This window comes from Lepidochelys kempii, chromosome 11 (assembly GCF_965140285.1).
Source record: "Lepidochelys kempii isolate rLepKem1 chromosome 11, rLepKem1.hap1, whole genome shotgun sequence".
Taxonomy (NCBI): domain Eukaryota; kingdom Metazoa; phylum Chordata; order Testudines; family Cheloniidae; genus Lepidochelys; species Lepidochelys kempii.
This window is the reverse complement of record NC_136390.1, coordinates 23,311,526-23,328,201: the sequence shown is the minus strand read 5'-3', so window position 1 is coordinate 23,328,201 and position 16,676 is coordinate 23,311,526. Positions and strand designations below refer to the sequence as shown.

The 16,676-nt window shown below is 41.6% G+C and overlaps 1 protein-coding gene across 7 annotated transcripts in view; it reads right to left on the bottom strand.

Annotated features, from left to right (window-relative positions):
- ARHGAP15 (Rho GTPase activating protein 15) overlaps positions 1-16,676 on the bottom strand; it is a 463,932-nt gene that overhangs the window by 72,748 nt on the left and 374,508 nt on the right. For all 7 annotated transcript variants that reach the window (XM_073305398.2, XM_073305399.2, XM_073305401.2 and 4 more), the window contains one exon: positions 10,680-10,814. In XM_073305398.2, coding sequence (XP_073161499.1) covers positions 10,680-10,814 — 135 coding nt within the window. The remainder of the gene's footprint in view (positions 1-10,679; positions 10,815-16,676) is intronic.

Here is a 16,676-nt window from a genome sequence, read left to right as displayed (position 1 = left end):
TTCCAGTGTTTCACCAGAGAATAGAAGAGAGTAAGTGGCGGGCTGAAGACAGGGCTGAAGCTCAAATGTGGCGGCAGCGTGATGAGAGGAGGCAGGATTCAATGCTGAGGCTGCTGCAGGACCAAACCAGTATGCTCCAGTGTATGGTTGAGCTGCAGCAAAGGCAGCTGGAGCACAGACTGCCACTGCTGCCCCTCTGTAACCAACCGCCCTCCTCCCCAAGTTCCATAGCCTCCACACCCAGACGCCCAAGAACGCGGTGGGGGGGCCTCCGGCCAACCAGCCACTCCACCACAGAGGATTGCCCAAAAAAAAAGAAGGCTGTCATTCGATAAATTTTAAAGTTGTAAACTTTTAAAGTGCTGTGCTTAAAGTGCTGTGTGGCATTTTCCTTCCCTCCTCCACCACCGCTCCTGGGCTACCTTGGTAGTCATCCCCCTATTTGTGTGATGAATGAATAAAGAATGCATGAATGTGAAGCAACAATGACTTTATTGCCTCTGCAAGCGGTGATTGAAGGGAGGAGGGGCGGGTGGTTAGCTTACAGGGAAGTAGAGTGAACCAAGGGGCGGGGGGTTTCATCAAGGAGAAACAAACAGAACTTTCACACCGTAGCCTGGCCAGTCATGAAACTGGTTTTCAAAGCTTCTCTGATGCGTACCGCACCCTCCTGTGCTCTTCTAACTGCCCTGGTGTCTGGCTGCGCGTAACCAGCAGCCAGGCGATTTGCCTCAACCTCCCACCCCGCCATAAACGTCTCCCCCTTACTCTCACAGATATTGTGGAGCACACAGCAAGCAGTAATAACAGTGGGAATATTGGTTTCACTGAGGTCTAAGCGAGTCAGTAAACTGCGCCAGCGCGCCTTTAAACGTCCAAATGCACATTCTACCACCATTCTGCACTTGCTCAGCCTGTAGTTGAACAGCTCCTGACTACTGTCCAGGCTGCCTGTGTACGGCTTCATGAGCCATGGCATTAAGGGGTAGGCTGGGTCCCCAAGGATACATATAGGCATTTCAACATCCCCAACAGTTATTTTCTGGTCTGGGAATAACCCTTCCTGCAGCTTTTGAAACAGACCAGAGTTCCTGAAGATGCGAGCATCATGCACCTTTCCCGGCCATCCCACGTTGATGTTGGTGAAACGTCCCTTGTGATCCACCAGAGCTTGCAGCACTATCGAAAAGTACCCCTTGCGGTTTATGTACTCGGCGGCTTGGTGCTCCGGTGCCAAGATAGGGATATGGGTTCCGTCTATAGCCCCACCACAGTTAGGGAATCCCATTGCAGCAAAGCCATCCACTATGACCTGCACATTTCCCAGGGTCACTACCCTTGATATCAGCAGATCTTTGATTGCGTGGGCTACTTGCATCACAGCAGCCCCCACAGTAGATTTGCCCACTCCAAATTGATTCCCAACTGACCGGTAGCTGTCTGGCGTTGCAAGCTTCCACAGGGCTATCGCCACTCGCTTCTCAACTGTGAGGGCTGCTCTCATCTTGGTATTCATGCGCTTCAGGGCAGGGGAAAGCAAGTCACAAAGTTCCATGAAAGTGCCCTTACGCATGCGAAAGTTTCGCAGCCACTGGGAATCGTCCCAGACCTGCAACACTATGCGGTCCCACCAGTCTGTGCTTGTTTCCCGAGCCCAGAATCGGCGTTCCACAGCATGAACCTGCCCCATTAGAACCATGATGCATGCATTGGCAGGGCCCATGCTTTCAGAGAAATCTGTGTCCATGTCCTGATCACTCACGTGACCGCGCTGACGTCGCCTCCTCGCCCGGTATCGCTTTGCCAGGTTCTGGTGCTGCATATACTGCTGGATAATGCGTGTGGTATTTAATGTGCTCCTAATTGCCAAAGTGAGCTGGACGGCCTCCATGCTTGCCTTGGTATGGCGTCCGCACAGAAAAAAGGCGCGGAACGATTGTCTGCCGTTGCTCTGACGGAGGGAGGGGCAACTGACGACACGGCTTACAGGGTTGGCTTCAGGGAGCTAAAATCAACAAAGGGGGTGCCTGTACATCAAGGAGTATTTCAGGCAGGACTGCATGGAGGGTTCCAATAAGAAATGGTGCACCTAAGTTATCGTTCTTATTGGAACAAGGAGGTTAGCCTGGCCTCTGATTGATACATGGCTAGATTTACCTCGCTGTACCTTCTCTGTGAGTGACTGCAGTGTGATCTAGAGGAATGAGTCCCCTAGACAGGGGAGGAGGCAAATGAGTACAAAACAAATCTGGTCTATTTCTTGTTCTGACCCACTCCATCTATCTTTTACATCTTTGGCTGGCAGCAGACGGTGCAGAAGGACTGCATGCCATCCACATCTCATGGCTGCTCGGCAGAAGATGGTACAGTACGACTGCTAGCAGTCCGTATCGCCTGTCTGCTCACCATAAGACGGTTCAATAGGACTGACTGCAGGACTAAAGAGAATGACCTGGTCAAGTCACTCCAAATTTAGTCCCTGCACCCATGTCTGCCCAGGCGCTCCCAGTCGACGTGGCCAGGAGCACCTCGGACATGACGATGACGGCTACCAGTCGTACTGTACCGTCTGCTGCCACAAGGCAATGGGTTGCTGCTACTGTGTAGCAATGCCGTACCGCGTCTGCCAGCACCCAGGAGACATAGGGTGACGGTTACCTGAGCGGGCTCCATGCTTGCAGTGGTATGGCGTCTGCACAGGTAACTCAGGAAAAAAGGCGCGAAATGATTGTCTGCCCTTGCTTTCACGGAGGGAGGGAGGGAACGGGGGCCTGACGATATGTACCCAGAACCACCCGCGACAATGTTTTAGCCCCATCAGGCATTGGGATCTCAACCCAGAATTCCAATGGGCAGCGGAGACTGCGGGAACTGTGGGATAGCTACCCACAGTGCAACGCTCCGGAAGTCGACTCTAGCCTCGGTACTGTGGAAGCGCTCCGCCGAGTTAATGCACTTAATGCACTTAGAGCATTTTCTGTGGGGACACACACACTCGAATATATAAAACCAATTTCTAAAAAACCGACTTCTATAAATTCGACCTTATTCTGTAGTGTAGATATACCCCTCTGAATGTCTCCCTGACGACAATAATACCCACTTCGTGACCTCCTGTTGGAACCCTAGAGGCAAGAAGGGGATAAGTGGGAGCTCTATCTTCTAGGGAAGGGGAGCTGAACAATTTCATTCCCATGCTACCTGGATCTGAGCAGAGGAAAGACCATTGTACAGAATGAGGAGTGAGCTGCAGCCACTGGACACAAATGGCTCATTAGTATCAGAAAGGTTGCAGGAGCTGGCATCTTTCATGCAAGCTTAGGGTTTGCATACAAAACAGCTTGTGGGAAGGAGGTATGCTCTGCGGGCTTCTTAACCATCTCTGCACAGGCGTTGCGTTCCTCTTGGTTGCTACAGGGGACCTTGCCTTTCCCTGAGAGTAATAGGGATCCCATGCTTAGGGGAGAGGTAGAGGGGCTTTGCAAAAACTTACCCCCTTAGATGCTACTGGTTCTGGCTTGATCTAAGTGAAGGAGCTTCCATGTGGCCTGGTTTCTGTCTGCTATTTCAGAGGGGTAAAGGGAGGAAAGGTGCTGTCCCTCTACCCTTCTCAGAAAGCCAAAAGATTTTTTTTTTTTAGTTTAACAGTTTTGAGAAGAAAACTTCAAAGCCAACATAAAAGCCACTGAGAGGCATTTAGTTAATACTCTTTTAAAAATCTTGTGCAAGCTCTACTTCAAAGGGGACCCCTGAAGTCTGCCACGTGTGCCATTTGGAGGCAGATAATTCTGGAGAGCTCATCCTGAGGGGCAATCCTACACCCAGACTCAGAGCAAAGATCTGGTCTGCGTCTAGTTGCCATGGAGACGGGGAACACCCACTTTGAAGACAGTCTGACATGGAGGGGACAGAGAACTCATTATTGTCACTGGTACCTTACCCAGATTTTGAAACAAGTCTCAAGTCCCAGTGGAAAAAAAAAACACTTTAATCCTTAGCACTACTCTATATCTAGGGTGAAATCATGGCCCCATTGAAGTCAATGACAAAACTCCCACTGACTTCACTGAAGCTAGGATTTCACCCTTGCTGTTTTAAGACCAAAAGCAATGTTAAAGTATTGTGTGATTTGCAAACAATGTAATACATTTATTTTTCATTCCGGTAATACAGCTTGCTTCTGTATTGTATTTTTTCTGTGTTTTAAAAGAACATGACTTTATGGACTTTGAGATTGTCACATAGGACCAAGGGACATCAATTTTCCATCTGGCCAAAACAGTACTAAACTAAAATCTAACTTCCTTTATTAACTAAAAGAGTTGGCAATAATATATCATGTTCAAAATCCTAAGCATCGATCTTCTTAAATTTTCATATATAATAGGACTATGCCAAACACTGTAGGGTCAATAGTAATGACATTCCTAATTCCACTTAGCTTGCACAAAAAGACACTCACAGATATGAGGTGGTGTCTTATTACTGGTTAATTGACAGGACATGTGTGAAGTCATTTGAAGAGAGCGTTAATGGTCCATAGGAGCAACCAAGGCCAAAGGGGGAAAACACACTAAGGGACTGTAGGTGGGAAGCCCATAGCAATAGGAAATTACAATTTCATTCAGAAAATTGTTTGGAATAGGAAGAGCAGATCAAAATTCCATAGTCATCCAGAGATACTTAAAATACCATCTAGCCTGTGTCTGGATTAATTCTGCTTTCCAAAAAAGCAGAATGCTATTTAAATTTCCAGGTGAATCTGATGCAAAGTTCTCTGTCACTCCTCTCCATGAAATGCATAACAATCCTGGACTCACATAAAAGGAAGAAATAGCTTCTGAGAACCTGGCAGATTTTTGTGCTTATTGGGTTGGCCCACTTCATAGCTGAGACTCTGAAAGTCTGAAACCTTAGTACATCTGAGATGGCATTAGTTACAGAGCTATCCTTTTTATTATGCATATTTCAAATTTAAAGCTGTAACATGGTTGTGGCTCAAGACCACAACTATTCTTTGTAATGAAATTAAAGCAGACTTGAAAATAAGAACAGATGAAGAGAGAAGAATGAAAAATGCTGAAGATGCAGAAGGACTGAAAACAAGAAAAAGTAAATAAAAATTTGATTTGATGTCATCAAGAATTAATAAAAACATAATAGGTAACTAGATGGAAATATTTTGAAGAAAAGCTAGACAAAGATTAAATAGATCGTGACATTGGCAAAAATGTTCTTTTTAAAGGCTTTGACAACTAAAACTATTTTATTTTAATAAAAAAGAGCTGTGATATGATTCTTAAAAATAACTCAGATCTATGATACTTTTACGTTCTCCATTACCGAAATATCTGAGTAATATCATAATATTTAACACACTTCTCTTCACAACACCTCTATGAGGTGGGGAAGTTATTTTCCTCCTTTTACAGCTGGGGAGCAGATGCACAGAGAGACTACAGGCTAGATCCACAAAGAGATTTAGGTTCCTAGCTGCCACTGTAAGAGTCCAAATCCAAAATTTAAATCTTCAAAACCTCTGCTCAGCTCTGCCTAAATTCTCTAGGTGCTTACATTTCTGCCAGTGGGTATGCAAACAGCCATCTAAGACCTGACATTACTGAGCTGTTTGGTGCATAAGTCTGGCTGGATTCACTAACTGGGTGTTCTCCCTCCTATCTCATTTGCAGTGCCTCATCTGGCAGGTAAGGTCAGAGCATGCCTAACCAACACAAAGCAAAGAGATGGTGGTGCTCTCTTCTGTCTCGGGACCCAAAACATTCACCCAGGATGCGGGAGCCCCAGGTTTAAATCCTCCCTCTGCCTAATTGGAGGAGGACTGTTTGAAACTGAGTCTCCCACCTCTCAGTGGGTGGGATACAGGGTGTGTCTCTCAATCTCTCCTGTTGAAGCTGTGACATTTTGTATGAAATATTTAAATAGCTGTTGGAACAGAGATTGGAACTGAGGTCTTCCAGGCGAGTGCACTAACCTCTAGGTTATAGATTCATTCTTTCCTTCTGGCCCACAGAGCTTGCACTCAGGTCTACTAAGTTCTAAGCTAGTGGCCTAATCACTGGACTATCCTCCCCCACATAGATACTGATTAAACTACACAGCTACACTTCGACACGTTAATGTCCATGCATTCAGACTTTCTCCTCTCATAAGGATCTGAGTATAGTATTCTTCAGCTGAAATGATACCAGGCAGTAGGCATGATAACAAATATTTCTAGATTTGAACTCATTCTTTTGAGCTATACTATGAAGGTGAATCATTATACCACATGACCAAAGGCAAAGGACAAAATACACTTTTCTATGTCTTCTCCCTTATACTTTTACACAGGGCAATAACTACCCATTAAACTACCCATTTAACTACCCATTAAAAATCTGTGTGCTGCTAGCAAATAGCTTAACCCTAGTGGATTTCTTTTGCACTGTCAGTGGCTAGAGTGGAATGGCAGAAGGCAATACAAATTAAATTCAGTGACAGAGGTGATTAAACATTCAGACTTTGGTCCAGATTCTGTCATCCCTGCTCATGGTAAGCAGAATTTTACGTTGCAACAATCTTATTAAAATCTATGGGGCTACTTAGGGATTAAGGTGCTACTTAATGTAAATGTGGCAGAACCTAACCTTATATTAGCATTGTTGTACTTACATCACAGATATACATGTGTACCCATAGTGACATGCTTGTGATGTGTAGGCGGAGTTCTAGAAATATTTGTGTATCTAATGCCCAGGACCTGATAAGGTAGAGTATTCATTGGCTGAGGCCTTGTGATCTTCCACTCCTTACTGTTTGTAAATCTTCAAATATACTTTATAGGGGTAGTGATTACCCACATTCACCAGGGCAAGCAACACTGTACGATTTCCCTGAATTAACTTCTAATGTTATGGCCATATCAAAGTTTGTTTATAAGGGGGAATGGAATGTTGAGAGATGATTCAAGCAATTTGACTGACGAATACACAGTGTAGTAATTTTCTGGAGCTATCTACATACCAACTGAAGTCAAATGAAACTACATCATCCAGGGGGGAAAAATATCCATAGGCTTACTGTGTAAGTTACTTTTCATTTAATGCTTAAAGGATAAGGATAGCAGGAAAGTTCCTGGAAATTAACTTCTCCTACCTAGCAGGCTAAATCCTCAGGAAATGCCCTGCTTCTTGATTATTCCCAACTATTACAAATAGCAGGATTTTAGACTACTTCATCTTCCTCACCAAATACATGGAGCTAATTAGTGCTCAGTGCAGAACCCAAGGTTTGATGGTGGGGTGGGGTAGCTCTAAGTTACCTTTTGTCCTTTAATCCTAGGATTGTTTTGTCCTCTTCTGTAACTTAGGGCATGTCTTCACTAGCAATGTTAAAGCACTGCCACGGCAGCGCATTCACGTGGCTGTGTAGTCATGGCACCGGTGCTGGGAGAGAGCTCTCCCAGTGCTCGAAAAACCCACCCCCACGAGAGGAGCAGCTACCAGCGCTGGGACGTGCACTGTCTACACTGCCACATTACAGCGGTGAAACCTGCAGCGCTCGGGGGGGGTGTTTTTTCACACCCCATGAGCGAGAAAGTTGCAGCGCTGTAACGTGGCAGAGTAGACAAGGCCACAGTAAGGGCCCATTATGGCTGCTCTGCTGGTCCAGGATCACCAGAGTGTGCTGTGCTTTGGAAGTACCCCCTGATGGAAACTAGGCATCAGTTAGACCCAGCTAGCTCATCTTTACACCACCCAGGGGACTCATCTACAGCAGGGGAATCCCACAATACTCACTTAAGGCAGCTTTCTATCTGCTTAGTGTTTACTGAGCAATGCAAACTAGCCAGACAGGGGCAGTGTCAAGGGTTTGGTCTCACCTCATTCTCACTAAAGTCAATGAGAGTTTTGTAATTGATTTCAGTGGTATCATAAAAGGGCACCTATATTATCAAATGGATTATTAAAAGAACAACAAAAAACAACACCCCCTCCATTCACACCACATACACACCTGACTCTAAGTCTAAAAACAATAAAAAGGTCCCATGCAGGTTGTTTTGTAAATAGTTAAGGTGATTTCTAGCTAATCGAAAGCATATGAAGGGACAGATACTATGGTTGTAGGGGCCAGATATATAGATTGATTGAATAGATCTGATAGATTGTATTAGATGGATGGATTAGCTAGAAATCATCCCGAGGTGTAACAAAGGAAGCAATAAGGACCAAGGATTACAAATAATAGCAAATAATGTTTTTATCAGACTGCTAGTATTTTATTCTTAGAAATAAACTGTCTTAAAACCCCTTCATAAACGTCTGTTCATTTGTCTATCAATGGGTATAACAGCTTTCAGAATCAGAACAAGAATGAATAATAGTTAAAAGAGCAGAAACATTAATTTCTCATACATAAATATTAATGCACTAGTAAACAGACATGCCAAACCCATGGAAAAAATTGCAGAAATTGGGCTTGTTTTTGGCTTAATTGGCTTGTGAGTTGCTTGTTGGCTAGTTTTTGGCTTGTAGCTTGTTTGGCTTGTAGCTTGTTGCTTCTTTTTTTTTATCGGCTCCCAACAAGCAGGGGCAATGGAGGGAGACAGTCAGGAGTGTACAGCGGGACCACCACAGTCCCACACTGCATTCTGGTGGGATCTAGTCACATAGAGCATTGGGGTTCTTAGAGATTGGCTTGATTTGGCCTTGTTTTAAAATGGGATTAGCTTGATTTTTGGCTTATTGTGAAAGTCGGGGTGCTTATTTACCCGCGTGAAAGTTGGCAACTGTGCTAGTAGGGGGTGTGTGTGTGACAAGCTTTCAAATATTAATGCACAGATTTATTACTAGTTACCTGTTATTTTCATCAATAAGAGATGGCAAAAATGAGCCACTGGAATATTTCGCATGTGAAGGCTAACACAAAGGGTGAGATCATAAGATAACGTGAAGGATGAGATGGAATCATGATAATGTGCTTCGGAATGTGATTTTGTTTTCTTCTGGCTCAGCTGAAGCACAAACACAAAGGACTGAAAGGGGTAGTCATAAGGGTGAAGAAAGCCTAGATTTAGCCCCAAAAGAGCAGTATTATGAGGGGGAGTCTGCACATCAGAAAGAAAAAGAGATTAAAGGCAGAGAATATGTATTAAATACTTGACTGTGGCATAAAGTAAATGGGATGTGAAGCAAAATGCACATCAGGTAGTGCCCCATGTATCTACTATATCCTCTTGAAGCACCAAAGATCCAACACTTCAAGAGGACATAGCAGGTAGATGGGGCACCACTTGAAGTGCATGTTGGAACATCAGTACTCCAAAGTAACTTCTCTTCATTCCAATGCAGCACAGAAACTGAAGCTGAACACAATAAGGAAATGGGTATACTTTAATTTTTTCCTCTTTGAGCATTACAGAGACTGTGAGATGTGACTGGATCAAACCCCAGAAGACAATCTTTAGTCCTATTTTTCTTGTGCTCTGAAAGAAGATGATGGGGGGCCATGGATTGAGCCTCTGAAAGTGAACTTTTACATGATGCATTTTCTTTGCATTGTATATTTAACTACAGGATATCTTTAAGTAGCCGAGAGGGGAAGAGAAGGATTTTGAGAGATTTATTCAACTTCATTATATCTGATGCTAGTCATGAAGAGCTTTAGTTGAACCTAAACACTCTTATGAACATAAAATCAAATTAAACAGCACATTAAGGTTTCCATATTCTCTGACGGATGTGCGCGCGCGCACAACTCTCATTAACGGTAATGGCAGTTATGCGTGAGCGTCATTTGGAGAACAGATCCCTAAGTGCTGTATTGTTTTTCCTGGAGATTTTTCTTTATTGGGCTTTATTTAAGCTCCTGTTAGGCTTGCAAGCTTTTTTTAAAGGGAAAGAAAGAAAGAAAGAAAGAAAGAAAGAAAGAAAGAAAGAAAGAAAGAAAGAAAGAAAGAAAGAAAGAAAGCCCCAACTCAGATTGTTTAGCAGGCAATTTCCCCCCCAAGCTGTCACAGTCTACAAAGTGAACTCTAAGATATTAAATTTAGAGAAGTGTTGGTAGAATACAACCCCCAGCTCTATGTACCAGAAGTTGCTTTGTGTTTTGAAAATACTGGTTCTGCTTGCAGTTATTTTTTAAACAAAATTAATAAGAGGTATGAAAAATAAAATATCACAAATATTGTTGCATTATACATATGGTCATTGTAAGACACAGTATGCAACCTTGTGCAACGTGAGATATGCATCTCATTCTGGATACTTACTGCTGAACTTTCCCCTCAAAACATGAGTAGATGCTCTTGTAATTCACAAATATTAGTCCTGTACTAAAGTACTGTGGTTGGAGGTACACAAATTATCAGCCTAGAATGTCTCCAGTGAAATGAGACAAAATATGAGCATTCTGTTCCTTTCCTCAATCTCTCTTACTCGCTTAAGATAAATTGCATATTTAAAATTTGTACATAGACAATATAGTGATTTTTCCAGTTTGATAATACAATACTTTAAGATATAAAAGACGATCAAAACCAATAAAAGGACAGGATCAGGGTTAATGGAAGGTAAATCATGTCAGAGATGCCTCTGTACTTCCTTCCTTTTTTTTTTTTTGAGTATTTTTAACTGATAAGCTATTTCACTAGCTGCTACTGTATGTGATGTACTTACTTATTGCCTCCAAAAACTGTTCAAAGAAGCAGTATGGGAACAGTGGCTCAGGCAGCTCTCTGAAAAACATCTTGAGTGCTCCGGTGACAACGTGGATGTCCTCCCACTGGCTGTCATCCAAATTCAGCTTCTCTTCTGGGAAAACACGAGGAGAAATGGAACAACTGGTTTTAATGAAACAATTACAAGACACTAATTATTATGTTAATGTTTGCCTACTATCATCAGCAACCGTTAACAGCCTTCTGCACCTAGAGGTTTGGTGCTGTGCATGTGTGTGTGTGCGTGTGTGTGTTTTTTTTGGTAGGAAGAGCACATTTTGAATGGAATACCATCTGTAGGAATGCAGCTGACAAAAAAACAAGAGACACAAAGAGACAGTACCATTGACACAGTATGTCAGATACATTTATTCCCATAATGCTTCAGTATGAAAATTAGCATCACAGCTCAACATGATTCAAAGCTATTTGGTTTTGAGGCCGAGGGGCTAAGAGTTGCCAATGATGGCCGGCTCAAGGGACCGGCCTAAAGGCCTTGCTGAGCCAACAGGAGACATATGCTAAACATGGCAATAGAAAATGAGTTATTGCTTTACATGTGTTAGCCTTGCTATGTACAAGGGAATAATGGGTAACACTTTTCTCCTTTTTTGCCTGAATGCAATGTCAGCAAGGAATAGAGTACTGTGAGAGAAAGGATATTAATTCCTTCTCACTGCTTCAAAAATATTTTGTTTGGTTTTCATCTCTGGGAGGAAGATATGCCCAGCAACAATATTAGACAGACCCCTGTTGGACTACCTAGGCTATGCAAAGCTGTCAAAAATGATAACACACTAAAGACAAACCACAAGTGCTTACAAAACTGTTTTTGCAAACAACAAAAATGTTTTCTTTTGAAGCTTGACTGAGCTGAGGAATTTAAATATAAAAGAAACTAAATGCTAAAATAAAGTTTCTAATAAAAACAAAGAAAGTTTGGGTGATTATTATTCTATTTTTGTCTTCTTGTTATAAAAGTCTGGTGTTATTAGAACACAATAAACAATGGAATCATAATCCATATAAAACTCTGTGAAAGTGTAAATACCCCTTACAATTAAAAGGACACATATTCTCTGGAAGTTCTGCTACCCCAAAAATGGATTAAGCTTTTTAAATGTGTGGTGTGACTTTAACATTTAGACAAGTTGTAGTCTGTGTTCAGATCAAGAGACAATCATGAAAACGATCAAACAAAATCAAAACAACATAATCCTGGCAAGCTATACCAAAGCTCATTGAAATTGGGTGTTTAGCAGTTCAGTTGGACTCAAGTCCATCCTGTTTACCCAACTTTAACATCATTTTTATCATTCCATTCTTTATACAAAATAATGGAAAAACCTGGACACCATTAATTTCAGTTCTTCTAATGGTTTTTCTCTATAGAGAATTTGCTTTTGGGCAGAAGTTCAACTTCAGGATGCACATTTCTTTGTGTTTCTCTATAAATGTTAATAAATGTTTTATGAAATATTGGACTCAGAAGGTGTCCACAAATAAATAAATTAATGCTCCCATGCCTCAATTTATAGTAATGTGTGTCAATGAAGTTGAAACAATGAACTTGTGTTTATCACATGGGTTTTTACTTTCCTTTTCTCTTCTTTTTTTAAAAACTTCAAATTCTTACCTAGACCATAAAAATAATGATTTGATCTGAAATGAATTAGCAGAAGGGACCTGGTTTAGACCACAAGATCATATATGATTGATTGTATTTCAACAATTAGCCTTTTATTTTGCCACAGACTATTGAAATAGATCGACAGGGTCTTAGCAGGCCAGCTTTAAACAGTCAACTGTTCACAATAGCATCAAAAAGAGAGACCTAATGGGGTTTACTATCACTTTAAAGAACAGGGTGGGTTTTCACATTGTTGAAATCTGTCAGATATTTTGAAATGTCCCTCTCACTATGGTGCCACACCCCCTGCGTGTCCTTATAATAAAATTGGTTTTACTCCTGATTAAATCATTTTCTCCCTACCCACTACCATACTTCTCATAATGGACCTGTGTGCTCTACAGCTGGTGTTCTTCCCATGGTACCAATTCTTACTTTATCTTTTAAGCACTTTGCTGCTAAGATCTCATGCAGAGTGCTTATGTTTTGTTAAGAGCTTCATTCTTAGAGAAATAGCTTAACACATGTTCTAAAAATGTTGTACAACTTATTGCTTAAAACACATTTAGAAAATGTATAAGTACTGTAGCTCTGCACAGAACTTTAAGTAGAAACCTTAAAAAAACCCTTTGTTTTTACCATGCATTTGTCTTAAATGTCTAATGAGAAATGCTCTGCTTCTAAGGCTTTACGGAGACTTATCTCCCCAGATTTTTGCACCATTTCCAGCTCTTCAAGGAAACGTTTCAGAATAACAGCCGTGTTAGACTGTATTTACAAAAAGAAAAGGAGTACTTGTGGCACCTTAGAGACTAACCAATTTATTTCAGCATAAGCTTTCGTGAGCTACAGCTCACTTCATTGGATGCATCCGATGAAGTGAGCTGTAGCTCACGAAAGCTTATGCTGAAATAAACTGGTTAGTCTCTAAGGTGCCACAAGTACTCCTTTTCTTTTTTCAAGGAAACGTGTATTTTCCACTGAATGCATCCGATGAAGTGAGCTGTAGCTCACGAAAGCTTATGCTCAAATAAATTGGTTAGTCTCTAAGGTGCCACAAGTACTCCTTTTCTTTTTGCGAATACAGACTAACATGGCTGCTACTCTGAAACCTCTGTTAGGAATGTATCCTCTTGAAAGCAAAGGATGTCACTTTACCCTCTAGCAATAAGAGATTGTTAAAAAAAATATTTGCTAGAAGGGACAAATGTCAAGTAAAAATATTACACAGTAAAAAACAAATTAAAAAGAAAATATCAGTCCATTCAATGTAACCTTTTAATTCTGTTCCTACTGGTTGCAGTCACTCACATACTGTGGTGATGGGGCCCTATTCAGATCTAGAAGATATATACATTTCAAATGCATTTCAATTTAAACAAAGGGCCTGATCCTATAGAGTTTATTCAGCCACAACTCCTAGTGGAGTCAGTGAGTGATTTGGATTTGGAGAGATTTGGAACCAGAGTACATAAATCTGGTAATTTATTTCCTTGGTAATGGAGGATGCTTAACACCTCATAGGATCACGCCCTCAAATTGCTGCTTTTAAAAAGCCTTTGATTATTTCCCCACTAATTGCCGGATGATACCATTTTATCTCAGATGCAGACATAAACAATCTAAGGATCCTCACAAAAATATTATGTTAATAGAAAGCTAAGAATAAGAAGTGACAAAGTGAAAAGAAGAAAGTTAGAGGGGCCCCGTCAAAGCTCTTAGGGGAAAAAATGTTACATTTGTTTTAAATTCATGAAGGGAGTGTGGGCTTTAATGATTTTGTTATTATTTTTAAATCAACGTCTTCAGTAGTATATAATTTCATTTTTTTCTTGTATTAGTTCCAGTGCAAACAAATATGTGTTCACATGTGGGTGACTGATGTGCACCATAAGGGTCTCCTCCTCAAAAAGGAAAAAAAAAATCCATGGAAAGATCGATCGAAAAATTTAACAAAATAATGTCAGTATTAAGACCTACGTTTTAAAGAGGCTCATATCCCTTTATAGGATGTACTATCTTGCATATGGATCTGTCTCTGGAAAAGAGTAGTGATCCTTTGAGCCCTCCTCTCAAGTGTTCTTTATTTTGTGAAGCATCCTTTTTTTTAGACCATTTTACTGGTCATATCTTGCTGTCATGCCACATTGCCGTAAATTCCATAGGGCCATATTAGGCTGTAGTTCATTCTGCAAATTGTCCCATTCATTTCACTGGGATCACTCCCAGAGTAAGGGACTGTCCAATGTGAATATAGATATCAGAATCTGGCCCATAGTGTGTGTACCCTTCATGAGGGTCTTGTGCCACTGAATCCACCTCATTTAGTCTAATCAGTGCAATAGTTCCAGCGCTAACTGGTGATCTGTTATGTGTTAAAACAGAAGCGAAAGGAGTATGGATCACAATTTAAAAACAGGGGACCTGGAATTGGTTGAGATAAGAAAGAGAGGGGAGAAAAGTGGAGCACAAAAAGAGCAAGAGAAAACATGGAGAAGGATGAGGAATAGGACAAACAATGGTTAGAAGGGGAAAGGAACAAGTTAGGGAGAAAGAAATTAAAGAGAGGTAAGAAGAAAGGATCAAGGACAAATACATAAGGTGGCAGCGGGAAGTGACAGGGTCAAAGGGGAGGAACAGAGACAGAATGGGAGAAAATTAATGTCTCACAGTTAGGGGACTAGTCAGTTTCTCATGGTGCATTGGGGATCATTGTTCTACACTGCTGCCATGGAATACTAAGAAAGGCATGTTGGAGTGTGGACAGACGTTCCTCGGGAGCTGGAATATCTTATTCCAAACCATTTCCAAGATAGTATCTCTTTTTATTATGCTAATTGGGGGCATTCAAAATGGCCATTTGTTTATTTTTGTGGGAAACAAAATACCAAAACAACAAAACAACCACTACCACCACTGATACAGTACATTACTGGTTATCTGACTGGCCTGTGGGAAATCTGAAACTTTCGGACAACTGGGCACTTGGATAACTAGAAGTGCTATTAATTAACATAGGGCTACACTGGGGACACACTGTAGATTCAAAAACTAGGATTTTTGGATATCTGGAAATTGGATAACTGGAATTATACTGTACGTAAAGAAAGAACAAGAGCAGAACTTAAGCTCCTGTTCAAAGCTGTTTTGAAAAATATCTTCTCGAAAGAAGGAGCCTACAGCTTGTCATCTTGAGATGGCTCCTTTTGATATTAAATACATATATTATTTTTATCACTTCCGCTCAGGGAAAGCCTTGCACTGTCACATTTACAAGGCCCACAGTCCCTCCCTTATCTGGGTGCTGAGGAAATGCAATGTCTTACCCATTCCATGTCATTTGTGGGTTCTTCCCCAGGTGACTAAAAGCCAGGGAAACTGTGGGCCAACGTGACCCAATAGATATCTTCCAGCTGCGAACTCCAAAATGGAGCCCCAAGAAAAAAAAAAGCCCTCTCCCATGGCAACGGGGAAGGGGAGAAAGGACAGTTCTTCAACAAATGGTCTCCCCCTTAATATCCTTTCCACCATTTTTGTGTGGACAGGTTCTTTTGGAGACACTTTTCTGATCACTCACTTAACAGCAGCATAACAAAGGATCTACATAGGACAGCTTAGTCTGGGGTAAGCTGCATGAGATCCCTGGCCACAAAGCAATGCTGTACCACCTGACATGGACTAGGTGCAAGGCCCTACTATTCCTTTTCACATTGGGTCTGAACATCCTCAGGATTGGTACGATGCTTGTTGTGTTTTAATTTGTGTTAGCTTGATTGACAACATAAATGCATGCTAAAAATGACAAAAACTTGCCCCATTAAAGATGAAGCTGCCTTTGGTAAAACCCCTGTAATGGTGGAATCTCATCAACCCTGTCAGGAATAAGGAAGCAACCAGCTGTCTGCCTTTTTAAAGTGATGACACTGCGTTATAAAGTAGTGATGGAAAATATCAAAAGCTTTGGAGTTTCAATTTAAATAAGCATCCAAAAGTTCAGACATTCATCTAAACTAAGACTAAACCTTAGAGCACACTGCATGGAACGCCCATCCCCTGCAGACCAACAAAGTTTTCTCCTCCTTTGTGACACTTCTGTCCAACTTGCATGATTCTTTCTCCTCTCCCCTTCTCTAGGCTCAAAGTGGCCTATTGTCTAGATTTGCACAGGCCTATCTTATCTTTCTCTTCCAAGACCTTTCAAGCAGATGAAAGAAGAGGGAAATACCAGTGAAGTGAATCACTGGGTTGTATTGGTAATATGTTCATTTATATAGTTTCCGCCCTGGGTGCCCACAGGGGCACAGGAAGGATGTAAAATATTCATGA